The 19,082-nt window shown below is 40.0% G+C and overlaps 1 protein-coding gene across 4 annotated transcripts in view; it reads right to left on the bottom strand.

Annotated features, from left to right (window-relative positions):
• The window catches only part of CPVL (carboxypeptidase vitellogenic like), a 110,712-nt gene that overhangs the window by 59,741 nt on the left and 31,889 nt on the right, over nt 1–19,082 (bottom strand). For all 4 annotated transcript variants that reach the window (XM_001511591.5, XM_003430681.3, XM_029070231.2 and 1 more), the window contains 4 exons: nt 15,204–15,318; nt 13,910–13,968; nt 11,636–11,715; nt 6,568–6,634 (listed from right to left, as the gene is read on the bottom strand). In XM_001511591.5, the coding sequence (XP_001511641.2) occupies nt 6,568–6,634; nt 11,636–11,715; nt 13,910–13,968; nt 15,204–15,318 (321 nt within the window). The remainder of the gene's footprint in view (nt 1–6,567; nt 6,635–11,635; nt 11,716–13,909; nt 13,969–15,203; nt 15,319–19,082) is intronic.

Here is a 19,082-nt window from a genome sequence, read left to right as displayed (position 1 = left end):
TTTTCTTTCTCCTTCCTTTCATAAGTGCAAAACTTGCAATGTGCTCTTGAAATAGGCTGAATCAGCCTCATTTTTCCCAAGATAATGTCACAGTGAATGTCACACTAAGGTCAATGACATATACTGAGGCACGGGCATCTAGTAGAAGTAATAGTATTTATTAAGCACCCATATCCAATGCTGTTGAAGACAGGGAAGCACAGTCTCCTGGAAGTTGTAGGGCTTGCAATTTAAGAATAAGTGAGGGGAGGCTTCACAACAGACAAAATGGAAAGACAAAAAGTTAAAAAAAGCTGATATTTAGTACAATGCTTGGGTACCTTGTAAACACTTAACCAATATCAAAGTTATTGGGAAGCAGCATGGCCTATTGGAAAGAGCACCTGGGTTATAATCTCAGCTCTGCCACTTGTCTGCTATGTGACTTCGGGCAAGTCATTTAACTTCTCCAAGCTTCAATTATCTCATCTTTTGTAAAACTGGGATTAAGACTGGGAGTCCCATGTGGGACATGGATTGTGTCCCAACTGATTAGCTTGTATCCATGGACAGAGCAAAGGCCGGTGAGTCAGAAGGTCATGGTTTCTAATCCCAGCTTTGCCACTTGTCTGCTGTATGACCTTGGGAAAGTCATTTCACTTCTCTGTGCCTCAGTCATCCCACCTGTAAAATGGGGATTGAGACTGTGAGCTCTATGTGGGATAGGAACTTTGTCCAGCCTGATTTGCTTGTATCTATCCCAGCAATTAGTACAGTGCCTGGCACATAGTAAGTGTTTAACAAATACCATAATTATTGTTATGATTATTCCAATGCTTACCAAAGTGCCTTGAACAAAGTAAGTGCTTGTACTCTGCCACACACAATGCAGTGTTCTGCACACAGTAAATGTTCAAAAAATACTCTTTATTGATTGCCAATTCCCTTATCTACACCCTGCTTATTCCTCCAATTGTATCTGAGGGAGAAGAACTAATCCTAATTCTCCTTGACTTCTCAGTTGCCTTCAATGCTGTCAACCACCCCCTTCTCAAGATTATTCAACCTTGGCTTCCCTGACTGTCATTTCCTGGTTCTCCTCCTATCTCTCTGGCTGCTAATTCTCAGTCTTTCATTCATTTATTCATTCAATTGTATTTATTGCATGCTTACTGTGTGCAGAGCATTGTACTAAGCACTCACAGGATCCTCCTCTGCTTCCCACCCCCTAACTGTGGGAGTCCCTCAAGGCTCAGTTCTGGGTCCCCTTCTAATCTCCATCGACACCCACTCCATTAGATAATTTGGATTTGCTCCTTTTATTCATCCCTCCCCCTGCCCCACATTCTTCTATATATATCTCCATAATTTATATACTTGTATTAATGTCTGTCTCCCCTTTTAGACTGTAAGCTTCTTGGAGGCAGGAAGTGTGTCTACCCACTCTGTTATATTGTACTCTCCCAAGCACTTAGCACAGTGCTCTGTACACAGTTAACACTTAATAAATGATTGACTGATTGATTGAGAACTCTTCCTGGCCAGTCTACCTAAAGATGGGCAAGTGATTTCAGCCCTTGTTTTAAAAAAATAATAAAATCTATGTTCTGAGGGCTCAGAGTTTCTCCCCCTTTACATGCAATCTCTCATCTATGCAGAGAAGTACTTTCTGAAATCACAGTTAAGGGAGCAGCAGCAGCAGGTGCGAGGAGATTCAACCTGCTCTTGACCCCAACACTTCCCCAAATGCTGCAGAACCACTTCCTGATATTGTCGGAAGCCCCCAGTCAGAATTCTGGAAAATCAGGGGCAACTTGCAGGACAGGAGCCGGGTGGTTTCTCTTCTCACACCTGCTCTTTTTCTTACTGGGCTTCCCGGAGGTTTTGCTTTTACAAGGAATCTAGCAAGAGCTGCTACAACTACGGTGGATAGACCCATTTCAGTAATTTTGAAAAATTCTCAGGATTTCTGATTTCTGGATGAGGTAAAGAAAGACCATAGTGTGTTTGCAGGGAAAAGGGATAGATGTGTCCTGCTTAAGTACATTTAAAAAAAACAAACCTAAAATCAAAATCCAGTTCCTACTTTTCAACCAGTGGTTGCCCATCTACCTCCTTGCTATTGGCTTTAATCATCTCAGGCCCTTCCTACTTTACTTCATTGATTTCCTACTACAACCCAGCCCACTCACTTTGTTCTTCTAACACCACTCTGCTCATCTACCTTACCACCTCCCCCTTGCCCATATCCTCCCTCTGGCCTGGAAGGAACTTATCTGTGCAGAAAAGGGAATGTTTTAAGAGAATCTGGAGTTTTAGTACTGTCCCCACTATCTCACTTTTCTAAACAACTCCCTTTCAATCACCACTCAGCTAAATGCATTTGCCATTTTGCTTGTTTATAATTAGTCTGTGCAGAGCTCTGTACTAGGCATTTGGGAAAGTACAACAGAGTTAGCAGGCATGGCCCTGCCCTCAGACAGCTTGTGAGATTTGAATATGCTCATTTAATGGTGGCCAGTAAATTTGTTGTGGGCAGGGAATGTGTCTACATACTCTGTTGTATTGTACTCTCCTGAGTGTTTAATATAGTACTATGCACACAGTAAGTGCTCAATAAATACCACTGAGGGATGGATAATGTTTTTGTTCAAAATTCAATCACTTATTTTGCATGGTCTTTAATGTCTGTCTGTGCCATTGTACTTGCCTTAAAAACTAAGGTCTTAGATGCCAGATGATATCACTTTGTACAGGGTTATAAAGACAGGTGCTTAATTAAGCGATCAATGGTATTTATGGAGCAACTTTGTGCAGAGCTCTGAAATGGGGCTTGGAACAATATACTAGGAAGAAAAAAAAATAGTTCCTTCCCCAAGGTCTTACTACCCTATGGAAGAGCTAGGTAGATGCAAATTATTTACAAATAATGGGGGCAGAGGTAAGATCAACAACTGAACAGATAGCATGCATAGGTCAGGATGAGAAACCCAAATAAACTATTAAATATACAGTTGAATATAGAAGTATACATAATATGCCAACAAAGACTTTAGCCAGAAAGGCTAACTTTCTGGTATTTGCCTAAAACAGCTTTTCCTTTATCCTAAACCAGAGGATTAAGAAACAAACAAAACTCAGCAAAAAGAAGCTTTAAAACTCCACTTTCTCTATTTCCCCGTGTCCTTACTCACCTAATGTACGGAGGCTGGATAAGAAAACCAAAAGTCTAAAGCAAGAATTACAATGCCTTCCACACATCTCTTGCAGATTCAGCAGGAGGATATTTATAAAACTTTTAAGAAAAATCACAACTTCTTTTTCCATAATGGCAAAACAATTAGCCAGAATAGAAACTAATAATTTCCTGTCATAAATTTTGGTGAAGTCCAGATTATAAGTAGCAAAATAAACGATTAGAACGACATTCCTGTTTTACTGAAATCCTTACAGGGTTCAGGGTACCCACTGTACATCTTTCAAATATTAGAATTAAACTTGGACAGAATGGGAAAGTTAGGACATTAATTTTTGAGGTGCCATAGTCTCTGCTCATGCAAGATTAATAATTTGAAGAATCTCCTGCAAGTGGGCACATAGAAATTTTGACTGAATTTTTACTTAAATTCTACTCAGAGTTAGGCTTGGGCTCTCTGTTGGAATAGTTGATAAAGCATGGGCCTGGGAGTCAGAAGGTTATAGATCCTGATCCCATATCTGACACTTGTCTGCTTTGTGACCCTGGGCAAGTCACTTCACTTCTCTGTGCTTCAGTTACCTTATCTGCAAAATGGGAATTGAGACTGTGAGCCTAGTGTGGGTCAGGGACTGTGTCCAACCCGATTTGCTTTTATTTACCCCAGCACTTAGTACAGTGCCTGGTACACAGTAAGTGCTAAACAAATACCACAGTTATTATTATTATTATTAAATAAAAACATCCTCATATATGCTGTACTACTGGGGTCTGTACAATGGCCACATTGCATTCTAGGAGTTTACAATCTGTAGGGAAAGAAACTACTTGAAGGGGATTCTCAATACTGCATTCTTGGCAGAGACTTCCAGGTTGGTGATGGCTATTTCAAGGTTTGGAGACCCTAATTCAGACCACTGCCTTCACTGGTTCTTATAGCTAACCTCTGGTGCAGAATTAAAGAGACTATTCCTGTCCACTGGCCAGAAAGACACACTTGAGTTTAACTATGGACATATAGGCAAGGCTCCAACAATTACGTCAATCTATCCACACCCTAGAGGCTCACTAATGCTTGCTTCTTGGGCAGAAGACAGCAATGGTACCCTCTGAGGCCTACCTATTCCTGTGTTCAGGTTTCAATCTTAGGTAAGGCCTACATGCTCAGCAAACCAGACTTTATCCCCTCAGCCCTTACGCCTTGGAAACAAAGGCAGTCCCACCAACAGTTACTGGTTCAGAGAGGATAACACTTTTAAAGAAAGTTAATTATGTGAATTAAATGCAGCTTGTTTCCCTTTTTGAAGTAGATTTTTCATGCCTCAAGGAGGGGTGAGTTACCAGACACATTTTTCTCTTTTTAGTGAAAATTAATTCCAGTTGGCGTTCTGAGCAGAAATGAAGGGAAGATGGAAAGTAGACAAAGATGTTTACTCATTCCCAGTCACACAAATTGAAAGCATACAGCAATAAACCCTGGTTACATCTCCACTACAGATGTCCCAACTGGAGGGGTTTGAGGAGAAGGTCTTGAATGTGTTACTTTACTTTTGGGTAGAAAATAATGTTCAAACATAAAGCTATTTATTACTTCACTAGGCAGTGTGGATCTCACATCAGAAAGATGCATGTTCGAACTTTTCGGAGCTGTTGAAGCAGAGCCAAAACAGGTCAGAAAGCATGTGGCTTATGGCTCTATTCAAACTCTAACCACTAACTATATTTCATAATAGGGGATGTCATACTTAAAGTCTATTATTATTAGTTACACTCTTGTCTATGTTGCCCTGGAAGTTTCTGAGAATCTGAGGACATTATTGTCAAGAACGTTGGAAATCTACAAATGCAGTTCTTGTACATAGGATAATTCCCATTCAAATAGGAGTATAAGCTGGTGGGTTTGAGTTTACTCACTCATAAAAGAAATTATAAAAGCTTCCTCAAGAAAGAGAAATAGAAAATTTCTTTGATCTCTCCAAAAGACTTAAAGAAGTTAAGCAATCTGAAAAGGAAGTCTTTCCTATACAATGTTTTATTTCTGTTTTGAAAAAGCTCCAGGTATAAATAAGAGTGATTGACTTAAGATGAATCAAAAAGGAATACTGTGAAGACTGCGTAGACATAATATTCAAATGATTAATAATTCCTTTACTGGCCATTTTTTGTGCTCTTGCATTTTCCAAGGTAGTTTCCTTGCCAAATTAAATAATTTATTCTCTGTGACTACCATTAAGACAATACTTTTTTACAACAACCAATTCTCCAGTTTAAGACAATTCTGTAGTTCTTCAGCTCTTAAGCATTTTGAAGGTGTAAACTTCTTTATGAAAATTCACTATGGTAGCAGCAAGTGCTAAAAAAATTATTCTTCCCTGCACGAACAAGGAAATTACATGCATAAACCACGATGCAGACAGAAAACAGACAAGCCAAAATTTTCATTCAAGATTTGACAGTTTTGTTGAAAGTTAAGTATATGATGGCTTAGAATGTATCCACATTAGAATGTATATCCGCATATGAATGTATCCATATCAGCTGGATGGCTGGAATAATGCATATGATAAAACAAACTGTTTTAAAAAATAACTAGCTATGTCACATCGATGTCAGAATTAAGGTATATGTGGCTAAAGAACCCCCAGTCATGGACTTGGCCAAGTCTGAATAAGCAGCAACAAGGGGATCACTTAAGAACACCACATGTTTGCAAAATACAGCCATATTCCTATTATGTATGGTAACTGGAAGGAGAGCATGGATAAAAAATTCAGAAAAGATCCAGGCTCCCATATAAACCAAGTTTCAAATTTCTACTGCACAATTTAAACCTTCTCCTTCCTTGTTATCAAAACTGCTAATAAATACAAGGGAAACTTCAATACACTGAATCAATACGATTCCAAAAAGTAGTAAGGGCTCATTATATCCAAGGCAATCAGATGATTTTACAACAGCATCTTCAATGTCTATCACTGAAATGAAGTTCTCATTATAAGACATATTTGTTATATCAAAATTTTGCCTGCAGCAGAACTGATTAGAGATTCCTTTTGGATGCTAATGAGCACTTGAAAAAGAGGAAACATTTAGAGCCCATTGTCGTCCACAAACTGGATGTACATTATATTCCCTGAATATACATTTTTTTCCAAAAGTGGTAAAGAGTTATAATTTATCCCAATAAACTACTTCTCTAAATAAAAAGAAAACAGCCTTTACTCCTCTAAATTCAAGAAGTTACTAGTCTGCCACTGTAAAAATGTAGGTTTTTCCCTTTTCCTTTTCATTATTAGACACTAAATATTTCACTGAACATAGTTAAAGGCCATGAAGATTTATTATATTTGATTTATGTTTGATGCTCACAACAAGGAATTAGATGAACTCACCTCTCCTGTGGCATAAAAGTCATTCTTCTGATACTCAGGAAACAGCTGGAAAAACTGAGTGAGGGCACTGTAACACAGAAAAAAGACAGGGGGTCACATTCATTTCACGCAGCAACAGCTCAGTGAGCCATTTTCAATGGGTTTGAAAGTATTAGGTGGCAGGGTTGGTGAAGTAAATTTTCATTTTCCCAATTAACACAAAGTTCAATTTGATCACATTGGGATAGAAATGAGAGGGCAGAGGCCTTGTATCAATCAATCTGTACCAAGCACTTGGGACAGGACAATATAATTCAATGAGTAGATATGACCCCTGCCCCTCAAGGAGCTTACAATCTATTAGACGGTAATTTCTGTGGATTGTAGCTGCATCCTTGATACCATTTCCCAGTGGCAGTGAGGCAGTCGGAACACCCATCCCAGAATGCCCTGCATCCTGACCCTCCTTGAAGTAGCTGGGGATTAAATGTTCTGGACTCACCCCTAAGAGGAGCACTCCCTCACCCCTGTCCACATCCAGGAAACCTCAACAATCATCCCCGTACTGAGCAACCAACCTTAGAGTTGGAAATATATAATCCTTTCTCACTACACATGAACAACTATTATTAGTCCTATTTCTATGACTTCTTCTAATAATAACTATGGTACTTGTTAAGCTCTTGGTATAAAGCAAGTGCTGAGGAAGATAAAATAAAGGACTGTCTCAAGAAAGTTCTCTGCAGTTGAAGGGAAAGTCAACCCATAGCCCCACATTTAACAGGAAACACCAAAAGCAAAAAAGCAATTGTAAGGTGAATGCTCCCAAGCGCTTAGTACAGTGTTCTGTACTCACAATAAGTACTCAATAAATACAACTCACAGAGGAGTTTGAAACAAATCAATTCCAATAAATTTGCTGCAACACAAAAAAGTGTAAGCTATTCATGGGCAAGGAACATGTCATGTGTTTCTGTTATACTTCCCAAGCTCTTACTGCAGTTGCTGCACTCAGGAAGCACTCAATAAATACCATTACTACTACGACTACCGGGGTAAAACTAGTTAGAGCATCCAAGGGGCAATTATTCCGTATTTGTCAAGAAAAACCCCAAGTAATTCTGAAATTTCCAAGTTCACAAAATGGAAAAGCTGGACTTCACATCCAAACACATGCCGATATAAAATCACTGAAGTCCTAAACAACTAAGATGAAAGTCAGATTGCTTTTCCAAGAGCCTGAGGTGAAAGTTCAGAGGTAACAAAAAGGTGAAACTGGACAATTAAAATGATCTCTGAGACCCAAGTTAAATGTATTTTCATTCATTACTATTATATAATCAAAGGATCTTCTTTCAGAATAGCCCCTGTTTTTTGTTATACTGGGATTTTAAGAGCAGCTATATCTCACAAACTGCATTACCCTGCTGTAATGTTAGTGTTGCGATACATCAGTTGTCATGGTAGGGAAAGAAATAAGATTGACTTTCCTGCAAACTAAAAGCAATTGCTTTGTTCCATTTATTCACGATGATAATGGAGTATATAAAATTCCAGCAGTGTCCCTTGCTTTGGTTTATTTACTTCGGGAATTCTCAAACTGCTAAGGTTTTATTGAAGGCTGCTGCTTGGCCAAACCATCCCAATGTTACAGGGCTGCAAGCTCAGTATGCTCCAAGTGGAAAAGAAATGGATGAATAGCAACTGCCTCTTAACAAGGCAGGGGAATGACAGTTGGGATTAAATAACTTAAAAAGGTGATGGAAACAGGCCACTGCAGGAGAAACCCAGTTATTTATACTTTGGCTAGTCTAGTTAATCAAAAAACTTGCCTGGGTTACCAAATAAAATTGGGTTCATCCCTGTCTTGGGTACCTCAACTCCTGATTCTGTGAACTAGCTTTGGTCCCCTTTTAGGGGGCCCAATTTGGCAGATTTCATCAGATAAATGGTGGATTTAGTTGCACTTATATGCACATTTGTCTGTTTCCAGGTGATTAAGAACATGTCTTTCCTTCAAATCTTTTAAATCCCAAACTGGACTTGACCTAGCATAAGTGGATATAGAGTGTTATATCTAAGCATAATAGTGTGGAGATACACTGTCTAAAGTGGGAGGCAAGGCAAACGGTCAGTGAAAAAAAAATGAATCCAGCCAATTTGGTTTAGTTTTATTAGAGGCATGGTGTAGTCTAAGGGATTTGATTTCATCTCATACTCTTTCACTTAAAATTGCCCAACATTGGTTAAGTGTAAGCACATCTCTCTAGGCTAGACTTGAATGGAAATTCAGTATATATTCCCTTTAAACAGATGAAAAGTATTCTGCCTTAAAGGTATGTTATTTAGTAAGCCAAAATTGTATCCATAAAGCACTTAAGTATCATTAAATTTTGACACTAATTCTGGGAACTTTAATATTATTACATCTATTTATGAGTGAAGAAACTGAGGCACAGTTAAGACGCTTTGCTAAAAAATAAGTAGCCAAATAATAACTCAGAAGCAGATCTGAGGCCAGAATGCCCTGCTCAGATTTCTAATTCTTGTAGGTGTATTCTAGCATCAAGCTCTCACTCTGGCTTTGAATAGTAATTAAAAAAAACACACAGATACCAAGTACCACAGGAATGTTAAATCACAGCAGGTGAATCATCAGTGGAGTTGTCAACAATACGACAGTTTGTCTATACGACCCTCCTAAAAAGCCTCAACCAAGAGGCACTTCCTGATTAATCCTGATCCCATCTGGTCCTGTTGTCCCACAGGCCACCTTACTACTACACTACTACTACTAATAGTAGTACTTTTCTATAACTGTTTATCTTTTCATTTAATTGCTTATGTTTGTTTTTCTCTTTGAAAACTTTGATCTTACTCTTACCTATCATAACGGTGGAGAAGCAGTGTAGCCTAGTGGGTAGAGCACGGTCCTAGGAGTCATAGGACCTGGATTCTAGTCCCGGCTCTGCCAATTGTCTGCTATGTGATCTTGGGCAATTCACTTAACTCCTCTAGGCCCTAATGTGGGGATTAAGACTGTGAGTCTCACGTGGGACATGGACTGTGTCTAACCTGATGAACTTGTATCTAGAGAAGCAGCATGGTATAGTGGATAGAGCGCAGGCCTGAGAGTCAGAAGGTCATGGGTTCTAAGCCCAGTTCTGCCACTTATCTGCTGCATGACCTTGGGCAAATCACTTTACTTCTCTATGTCTCAGTTACCTCATCCATAAAATGGGGATTGAGACTGTATGCGCTATATTGGACAGGGACTTTGTCCAACCTGATTTGTTTGTATCCACCCCAGTGCTTAAAGTTCCCAACATATAGTAGGCACTTAAATACCATAATTACTATTATTATCTATCCCAGCACTTAGTACAGTGCCTTACACATAGTAATTGCTTCACAAATACCATTAAAAAAATTGTGTTCCTGCCTTGCCCAGTAAAACTGTAATCTCCTTGAAGGCAGGGACCATGTCTTTTACTTCTATTTTTGGTTTCCAAGCACCTAGTGTGGTGCTTTGTACACAGTAGGTACTCAAAAAATGCTGCTGATGACCGAAAAAGTTGGAATCTGATCCACATCACCTCTGCTTACCTGCACCAGGCAGGACACCTTGAATACTGCTGTTTTTCTCTGGGTTTTGGCATTACCTTCCTGCCTCAAAAACCCTGTCTCGACTGTGGCAAGGAGGGATGTACACCGCCCCGCCACCACCCCCCCACAAAAAATGTGTAAGCCATTGAGTAGACAGCTGAAATCAGTTTGCTGCACTACCCTTGATTAGCTATTTTCCAGTTCTAGGAGCCTGAAGCAAGAGGAACTAAAAACAGCTATAAACAATGGATGCTTTGAAAAAGGTTCTCTTTACATGTAATGCAAGAAGAGATGTACCACATGTCAGCAGTAAATATCCACACAGAGGGTCAGATGGAATTTGTAACAGCTTTTGGGAAGGATGCTGGGTGTAGAGGAGAAAAGAAAACTAATGACCTTGGAGAGCAACACTCTGCCTTCTAAGAAATTATTTGTTTCCTTCAAACAGAACTCCATGTAAATCTACTGGAGAAGAGAGGAAGTTTGGAGGGTGAGGGTAATGATTCAGGTATTTCTCAATACCTCTGTTGGAACTTGAACAATATTTCTATGGGAATCTCTTACATCATTACAAAAGAAGTATCTCTTTTTTTCATCTGGCAAATTGGCCCAGAAAGTTATGTATAGAGAGATAATATTTTGGGAGAGAATTTAGCTCTTTTTAGGGCCATCCGTTAGTGTACTGCAGTAATAACCTACCAAATGGCCTCCTGACCTGAAAAAGGAAATACCTTACTCCCTGGTAGAAATTTACGGGCTGAGGAAATCTATCTGAAAGGATAAGGTCACATTCATATTAAAAACAATTACGCTAAAGATAAGAAGGAGAAAAGGAACAAATTGGATGAAGTACATTGATTTTGTTGAGAGGTAGCCTTAATTCTTCAATTTTTTCTACCTGTTTCTGCAGGATTCACAATAAAAAGAGATTGGATTAAAAAAAATTACCAAATTTCAGTGAGAAGAATTATCAGTTTCGGGACTAAGAAGAGAAAGGAAAAGAATAGTTCTCTGATGGCCAGGGAAAACAGTGTAAGAACAGAACTGGAAAGAGGGAGTCGGCAAAAAGCAGAGGTAAATAAAAAGCAGAAGCCTTCCAAAGCACGTGGCTAGCAGGTTGTGCAATCATTCTTTGCAAACATTTTCTGTTTCTTCTCCTAAAGCTCCTTCATTAATTTTAATGGGTCTTTTTTAGCAATGCTTTTCCATTTAAGGTCTCACCGCCTCATGTTCTTCCTTTCCCTAGGGTGTATTCTTATTAGGATTACATTCTTCCAGTGACCAGTGGTAACAGAATGAAGAAAAAAGTTTCATGGAATATAACAGAATAGAGGGCTTAACAAAATACCATAATTATTAATAGTAAAATAGAATCAATAAAACCTATCCAATGCCCATAGAAAACCTGTCATTTCCTCAGGAAATCTTTGGGAAAATAAAAAAGTTCTTAAAAATAATAAAGCAATTAGGTTGGGCAGGTTACCTGTATAAGTCTCTTGCTACATCATCTTGGTTTACTGCATATCCCCTGTTATCAGTAGTAAAACTGAAGCCGGTGCCCACCTGATTTAAAAAAAAAAAAATGAACAGACATCAACTATGAAAAAAAAAATCTTAAGTGACCATAGATTTGTGTTCAACCTGAAAGGAAAAAAATCCACTCATTCTTAGGACTCTGAATACCAATATGTAAAAAGATTTTTGACCTTCAGCATGGTGACTTAATAGTATGCCATAAAACTTCAATTCCTATTCCTTCCCCATTTCATGGGGCTGAGAAAGATAAAAGATTACCTTTCCTCTTTCCCTTTTAAAAAGGTCTCAACCATCTAATCTTTAGCTGGGATTTTTTAAATCATTCATGCATAATTATAAGCCTGCCTAATGTTAACTGAAAATTACAACTGGAAATAAGAAATTGAGAAACAGGAAGACTGTGAGCTCTTTGTGGGCAAGGCATGTATCTGTTAGTTGTTATATTGTACTCTCCCAAGTGCGTAATATAGTGCTTTGCTTACACTCAAATATAATTGAATGAATGAAATAACATAAAACCACCTGCAGAAAAATGTTTCACCGTGGCTCTCATGGCCTGGTGAAAAGACCACAGGCCTGGGAGTCAGAGGGCCTGGGTTTTACTTCCAGCTCTTCCATTTGCTTGATGTGTGGAGATTAAATGCCTGATCCCCTCCCTATTTAGACCATGTACCCAATGTGGGACAGAGACTGTATCTGGCCAGATTATCTTGTAGTTACCATATACTTAGCACATCACAATTATTATTACTATTATCACTGAGACCCACCCCCAGAGTTAGTGCCTTGAGAGAAACCAGTGTTGTACAGTTGAAACTGATGTGCTGTATGTCAGAAACAGGATGTACCTTTAGAAATGTAAGCACATTTGTCATAATTTGAAACAATTTAAGTGGAGAACTGAGAAGCAGCATGGCCTAGTGGATTGAGCACAGGCCTGGGAGTCAGAAGGACTTGGGTTCTAATCCTGCCACTACTTGTCTGCTGTGTGATCTTGAGCACGTGACTTCACTTCTCGGTACCTCATGTACACCTGTCTGTAAAACGGAGATTAAGAGTGTCCTATGTGGGACATGGAGTGTCCAACCTGATTAGCTTATATCTGTTCCAGTGCTTAGTACGGTGCCTGACACATAGCACTTCACAAATACAATGAAATTTTAAAAAATAAAAAATGAATGGGCTTGGATCAGACTGAGGGTCCCAAGTCCGAAGGTTGTCAGGTTAAGCCAAAGTAGAATGACAGCAAGTCCACATGTCTTCATTTCCCCACATCCTTCCTCTTAAGTCTCCCCATTACCTCTTACTTCTCTATTATAGAGCAGGCTTGGAGGAGGGATGTTATATTGTACAGGGCAGTGGCTGAGATCCTGTTGCATACATGCAAGTGAGGCCCAGGCCCCATCCTTGTCCCGACTCAGCCCAGCCTTAGGATTCAATTCCAGTCACATCACACCAATGATCCTGGTTCTCTCCCAAAATCCTCAATCTCAGACTCCATTGTGGAATTTAGGATGCAAATCCCTAATCCCATTTAACAATAAGAAGAATTTCAGCATCTGTTATGTGTTATGTTACAAGTATTCTATTAAGAGCTGGGTAGATACACAATAATGAGGACAAACGCAGATTCTGTCCCAAATGGGGCTCATAGTCTAAGTAGTCAAGAGAACAGGTATTGAACCTCCATTTTACAAATGAGGAGACTGAGGCCCAGAAAAGTTGAGTGATTTGCTTGAGGTCACACAGCAGGCAAGGAGCAGAGCTGGGACTAGAACCCAGGTCCTCTGACTTCCATGCCCGTGCTCTTTCCAGCAAGCAATACTGCTTCTCATCTGTTGGAGGTCTTGGAGGAAAACTGGAAAAGAGAGTTCTGTGGAGCTGGTAAATTTCTGATACTTATGTGCAAAACCACAGTAATCCATATTAGGTAATATTGGATCAAATATGTTCCTGATTGAACTGAGTGGCTCCTTCAGCAATGATGCCCATTTGGCACTCTATCCAGGGAGCTGGCCAACAATGATGCCAAATGCAACAAAATACTATCCCATGCACACTTACTGCTTGAGCAATGCCATAATACTCAACCTCCAAATAAGAGAGTGGTGGCAAGAAAAGCTCCAATTGCCTAACTGGACTTTAGAGCATAAAGGTTCTAGAACTTAACATTTTAGTGTTGCAAGGAAGTTAAAGCCATCTAAGCTTGTTGGGTACTTACTGGGTTGTCAATGTAAATCATGGAAAATTTGGATGTCCAGGAGAAATCTCGATCACACACTATTAAAAAAACAGGAAAAGAAGCTTGATGCTGTGTCATCCATAAAATAACTTTCACATCCTAGATAATGTCTGTCCTCAACACATTGTCAAGCTTGTGTAACTCGCTATGTAACTGATCTCTGCGTGGTTACTTGGACACTAGAAGTGCTGAAGAAAGGCGAGAAAACTCCCCTGAACTGAGTATAAATTGGGCCATCTCCTGGAAAACTGCAATGACCCTGTCTCATATACCACCATTGTCCCTCTACAGATATTGGTGCCCTCTTTAGCCAGGGAAAAGCCTACCCTTTCTCCTCTCTAGAATTATATTATGCTATTGTTCTACATCATGCAAAGGGGAGTAGCACACAAGGGATGACCTGGTCCCAGATAACACGCAAAACTCACTCCTGAGTTGCAGTGCCCTATTATCCACTTTAGCTTCCCTTCCCTTCCTACTTTCAGAGCCTCCTGGAACCCCAGAAACTATGCAAGGGTTGCAGGAAAGTCTGGAAGAAGGTATGGACAATCCAAGAAGCAACAGTCACTCCTCCACCCCGATGTGTCTTCGTTTCACCCCTTCCCAATTCAGCAGGTTCAGCCAAGGGAAGGGAATGGGTGGTTCACAATTTCTTGGCTTAAAGAACCTGAACCTAGATCAATCAGTCAATGATATTTATTAAGCACTTACTGTGTGCAGAGCACTGTACTAAGTGCTGGGATCTATAATACATAGAGTTGGTAGACATGATCCCTGCCCACAAGGACCTTACAGTCTACCATTTGAATTTCTTCCTATCCATTATGTCCTTGTGAGGACAAATATTAATCCTATAGATTAAACAAGATCCTATTTACTCCTATTTATCTTTTTGTAAAACCCCCTACCCCATGCAAACCTAGAGCTACCACTCAGCTCCCTCTCCCATTTTCCAGTACCCAAGATATTTGATAACCAGTCCAAGGTCACATAATGGGTCAGAATGGCCTTGGGTCACTTCAACTTCCCACAATACTTTAGCTGCAGGGGATGCAATTGTTTCTTTACCTGCTTTGCTCTTTGTGAAGAAGCAGTAGTTTGCTGCCTTTCACCCAAATTTCAAGAAACAAAAGTCACTTGTGTGACTTTAAGTGACCTTAAAATGCCAAGCTATTTTTGTTGGTGCTGAGGTAGCTCCCTGCAAATTCTTTCTGGAACAGCTACGGACTTGGAGCAAGGAATTCTCTACGGCCAGAAGCTAAACGACACTTACGTGTGAGGTTCTTGTTGACAATGTAAGGTCCGTGCTCAACAAAGAGTCCAAACATGGATGAGCCTCCTGGCCCACCCTGGAGCCACAGGACGACTGGGGCATTCTCTGGTTGAATCTGCGGTGAGGAGCAAGGGAAGGGAGAGAAAGAAAAACAAAAGCAGAGAATTTCACTCCTTCTGGGACCAAGCGGAGAAATCCTAAGACCTTAAAGTGACCTACATCCAATGTCCTACTCTCTCCTCTATCGAGGCCCTCTTCTACACACATACCCCCATGATGACGACTTATCTGAGCACATTAAAGTTTCAGTACTAAAATCCAAGAATGTGATTCAGTCACTTCTCTAAGGGTAGTCTTCCTTCCAGATATGGAGCCTGACACAGGCTGTCTCCTAACCTTCCAGTAGTCAGAAAGGGATCCCAAGAGGGAAGAAACAAAAACCAGTGCAAGCTCTGAGAGTAACAAAGCCAGCAGAGCAGCGAAAAGCAATCGTTATATTCTGAGATGGGCAAGAGACTGCTGATCACACACCGGCTTTGTCAGCTACACTGGCACATGCCAATAAAAATTTCACCTCAGTGATGAAGTTTTCAGGGAGGAGAAAGAGCACAAAGTGAGTGAAAGAAAACATGGAAAAGACCAGGGAAGAAGGAGGAGAGGAACAGCAGCCCTCAAGTCTACCGCATTCTCCCAGGGAATTGGTTGAACCGATAAGCAGCAAACTTCAAAATCAATTTAAATTTGTGGTTTGGTATTTCTATGCCCTATCCCCACAGATGTTCCTCGTCTAGATACCCCACTCCCTGGCATCCCCACACTATGGGCTGGCAGCATGGAAATGTCCAGACCCTCCTAGACCCTGAATGCCAAACATTCGAAGGAAATTCCCAATTCTCTAGGCCAAACATAGGCACTATGGAATATGTAAACAGCATACCACATTTTTGAAATGCTTAAAGAAAGAGTTATGCATGCACACCTCCTTTCCTCCATTGACCTCTCTCCTCAAATTTACTTTCTTGAAGAAAGAGGAATAATTCTCAGCAGCTTTTGAGGAAATCAAAGAGCCAGCCATCCACACACACCTCTCTACCACTAATAGCTAAACAACATCTGAAGTAATACCTTCTTTATCTGGAATCAATGTCAGAATCTTAACACAGTAAATCTTTCCACTTCAGTTTAATTACTCCAAGTGTGATTTACATCAAGAGAAGTAAACTTTAAAAAAATGTAATGTTTAAGGTATACCTTAAAAACAACAATGCTAGGGGAAGGCATAGCCTATTCATATCTGAAGACAAGACAGTGCTTTTAATCCCTAAAAAATGGAGTGGGAAGCTAAACATTCGATCAAAATCTTTCCTGGAGCAAACCACAAGATCAACAAGTTTCATTCCCTCAAAACTTCACAAAGTGGGAGTTCTACTTCAAACTATTTACATTCTAGACTGCCATATAGGTACTATGAATTAAAACAGACAGTTTGACTAACAAGTACATAGAGATGCCAACTTTTCTTAGTTAAACTGAATTAAAAGCAAAAAGAACTTTCTAACCCAGGTGGCATGCTGGTATCTGATGAACACATAGCAGAACAAAAAAGAATCATGTAAGAAGTTTCTTCTAGCAACAGATGAATGTTTTTATTTAAGTTGAGAGGATTCTTAAGCAGTAAACCCAAGGAAATTAAGTGATGTATTTAATAGAACACAACTAAAATTCTGTTTTAGATGCATTTCGATTCTTCTATGCCCCCTGGTGGCCAACCCATGACATAGCCGTTTATCTCTGAGGCTCCATTGTTCCAGTCAGTCAATCGTATTATTGAGCACTTAACTGTGTGCAAAACACTGTGCAAGCGCTTGAGAGCGTATATCGCAATAAACAGATACATCCCCTGCCCACAACGATGTAATCCACCATCAAAATATATTTTTAAATTGCAATATTAGACTATTTCCTTTACTTCTGCTTTTTTGTGTGCACTTTTTTTTAATGGTATCTGTTAAGCACACTGTTCTAAGCACTGGGGTGTTTACAAGCTAATCAGGTTGGACACCATACCTGTCCCACGTGGGGCTCGCAGTTTTAATCCCCATTTTACAGATGAAATAACTAAGGCACAGAGAAGTTAAGTGACTTTTCCAAGCAGAAAAATGGTAGAGCCAGGACTGGAACCTAGGTCTTTCTGACTCCTAAACCCGTGGTCTATCCACTAGGCCATGGTGCTTCTGTTCCTGCAACCTATTTTTCCTAACCACCTTCCCTGAGTGCTGCCACTGGAAACTGCTAGATTCCTTTTTCACCCTCTCGAGCCATTAAATATATTGCCGGATGAGTCTACTTGAAAGATACCAAGCTCCTGACCTCAGAGTACAGTCTCCTCATCTTCCTTCACTCCACAATTAAGATAACTAGAAGAGGTAATGACAAATTGACCAGATTAACAAATTGACTGGATCAACTGATGCAGCATTTTAACAATATCAGAAAAGACCTCTTTGAGTTCTGTTAGCAGATCTGTTACTCCAGGGAGGGCTAAGGGGCTTGGTCACATGAACATTCTGGATCTCTCCAGCCTAGAGGGTGATGGGTTACCAAAAAGTGATGGTTACATTCCTTCTCTAAAGACAAGGCTTGGAGGAAGGAAGGTGGAACTGCCAGTTAATGAGACAGGTGTGATAATGTCAAAGTTGCTGGGGCAGGCTTGGAAGAACAATATAGGGTCATTCCCTACAGCAATTTGTCTGGTACCAAAGGTCTGCTTTGCCTTGGACAGATTCTAACCCCCCAAAAATAGAGAAACCTAAAATAATATTTCCCAAGGGAAATAGCTCTTTAAATATTTAACATGCGTAACTATGGGATAAATGCTTAACTGCACAGAGTAAGTGCTCAATGAGTACTAACAATTCATAGGGGGAAGGGGGGAGGGGGAATCTTCTACCTCTGGAATACAAGAACATCCAAATTCCACTTGTGTTTATAGCCCTAATCAATTACTTGTTCTGATTATTCTACTTGCCAATAATAGTATTGGTAAGTGCTTCCTATGAATTAGAAGCTGGGGTACAAACAACATCATCAGAATGGACATGGACCCTGTCCCACATGGGGTTCACAGACCGAAGAAAAACAGGGATCTAATCTCCACTTTACAAGGAGGAAACTGAGGCACAGCACAGAGAAGCTAAGTGACTTGCCCAAGATCAAGGTCACTCAGCAGTCAATTGGCAGATCCTGGATTAGAACCCAGGTCCTCAGCTCTTTCCATTATGCCATAGTACCTCTTTCTGTCAGTCTTCCCTGTTTGAGTGCTAACTTCTTATGGGCAGAAATAAGCCTCATTCTTCTGTTATACTTTTCTACGCACTTATTTCAGAGCATTGTGCAAACTACTACTACTATTACTATCTGCCTGTTGGTCTCTCAGCTGAGCAAGTAAGGCACTTCTTGGAGCTTAATAATAATAATAATAATGGTATTTAAGTGCTTACTATGTGCCAAGCACTGTTCTAAGCACTGGGGTAGATACAACATAATCAGGTTGTCCCACATGGGGCCCTCCCCACCCCCGCCAGGGATTTTCCCAATATGCCAGTGACCTTGCCCAGCCCTCAAAGTAGGGAACTGCTTTTTGTCTTTTTAAAAAATAATAATAATAAAACTCACATAGGAAAGAAATTTCAGCAGCAGCACCTTTGAACACAGATGTCTGACCCTCACATATTTATTAAATAGTTAAGTCTTTACTCTGTGCAAAGCACTATTCTAAGCATTTAAGGGTATGTGCAGCCAATCTTTCTATAACCCATATTTTTACTATATGTTTAGGATAGGATGCTGTTAGGGAATCACGGAATGGTCTGTTGTCAA

The sequence above is a fragment of the Ornithorhynchus anatinus genome, chromosome 8, assembly GCF_004115215.2.
Source record: "Ornithorhynchus anatinus isolate Pmale09 chromosome 8, mOrnAna1.pri.v4, whole genome shotgun sequence".
Lineage (NCBI taxonomy): Eukaryota > Metazoa > Chordata > Mammalia > Monotremata > Ornithorhynchidae > Ornithorhynchus > Ornithorhynchus anatinus.
The sequence above is the reverse complement of the archived record's forward strand: the minus strand, read 5'-3'. Positions and strand labels throughout refer to the sequence as shown.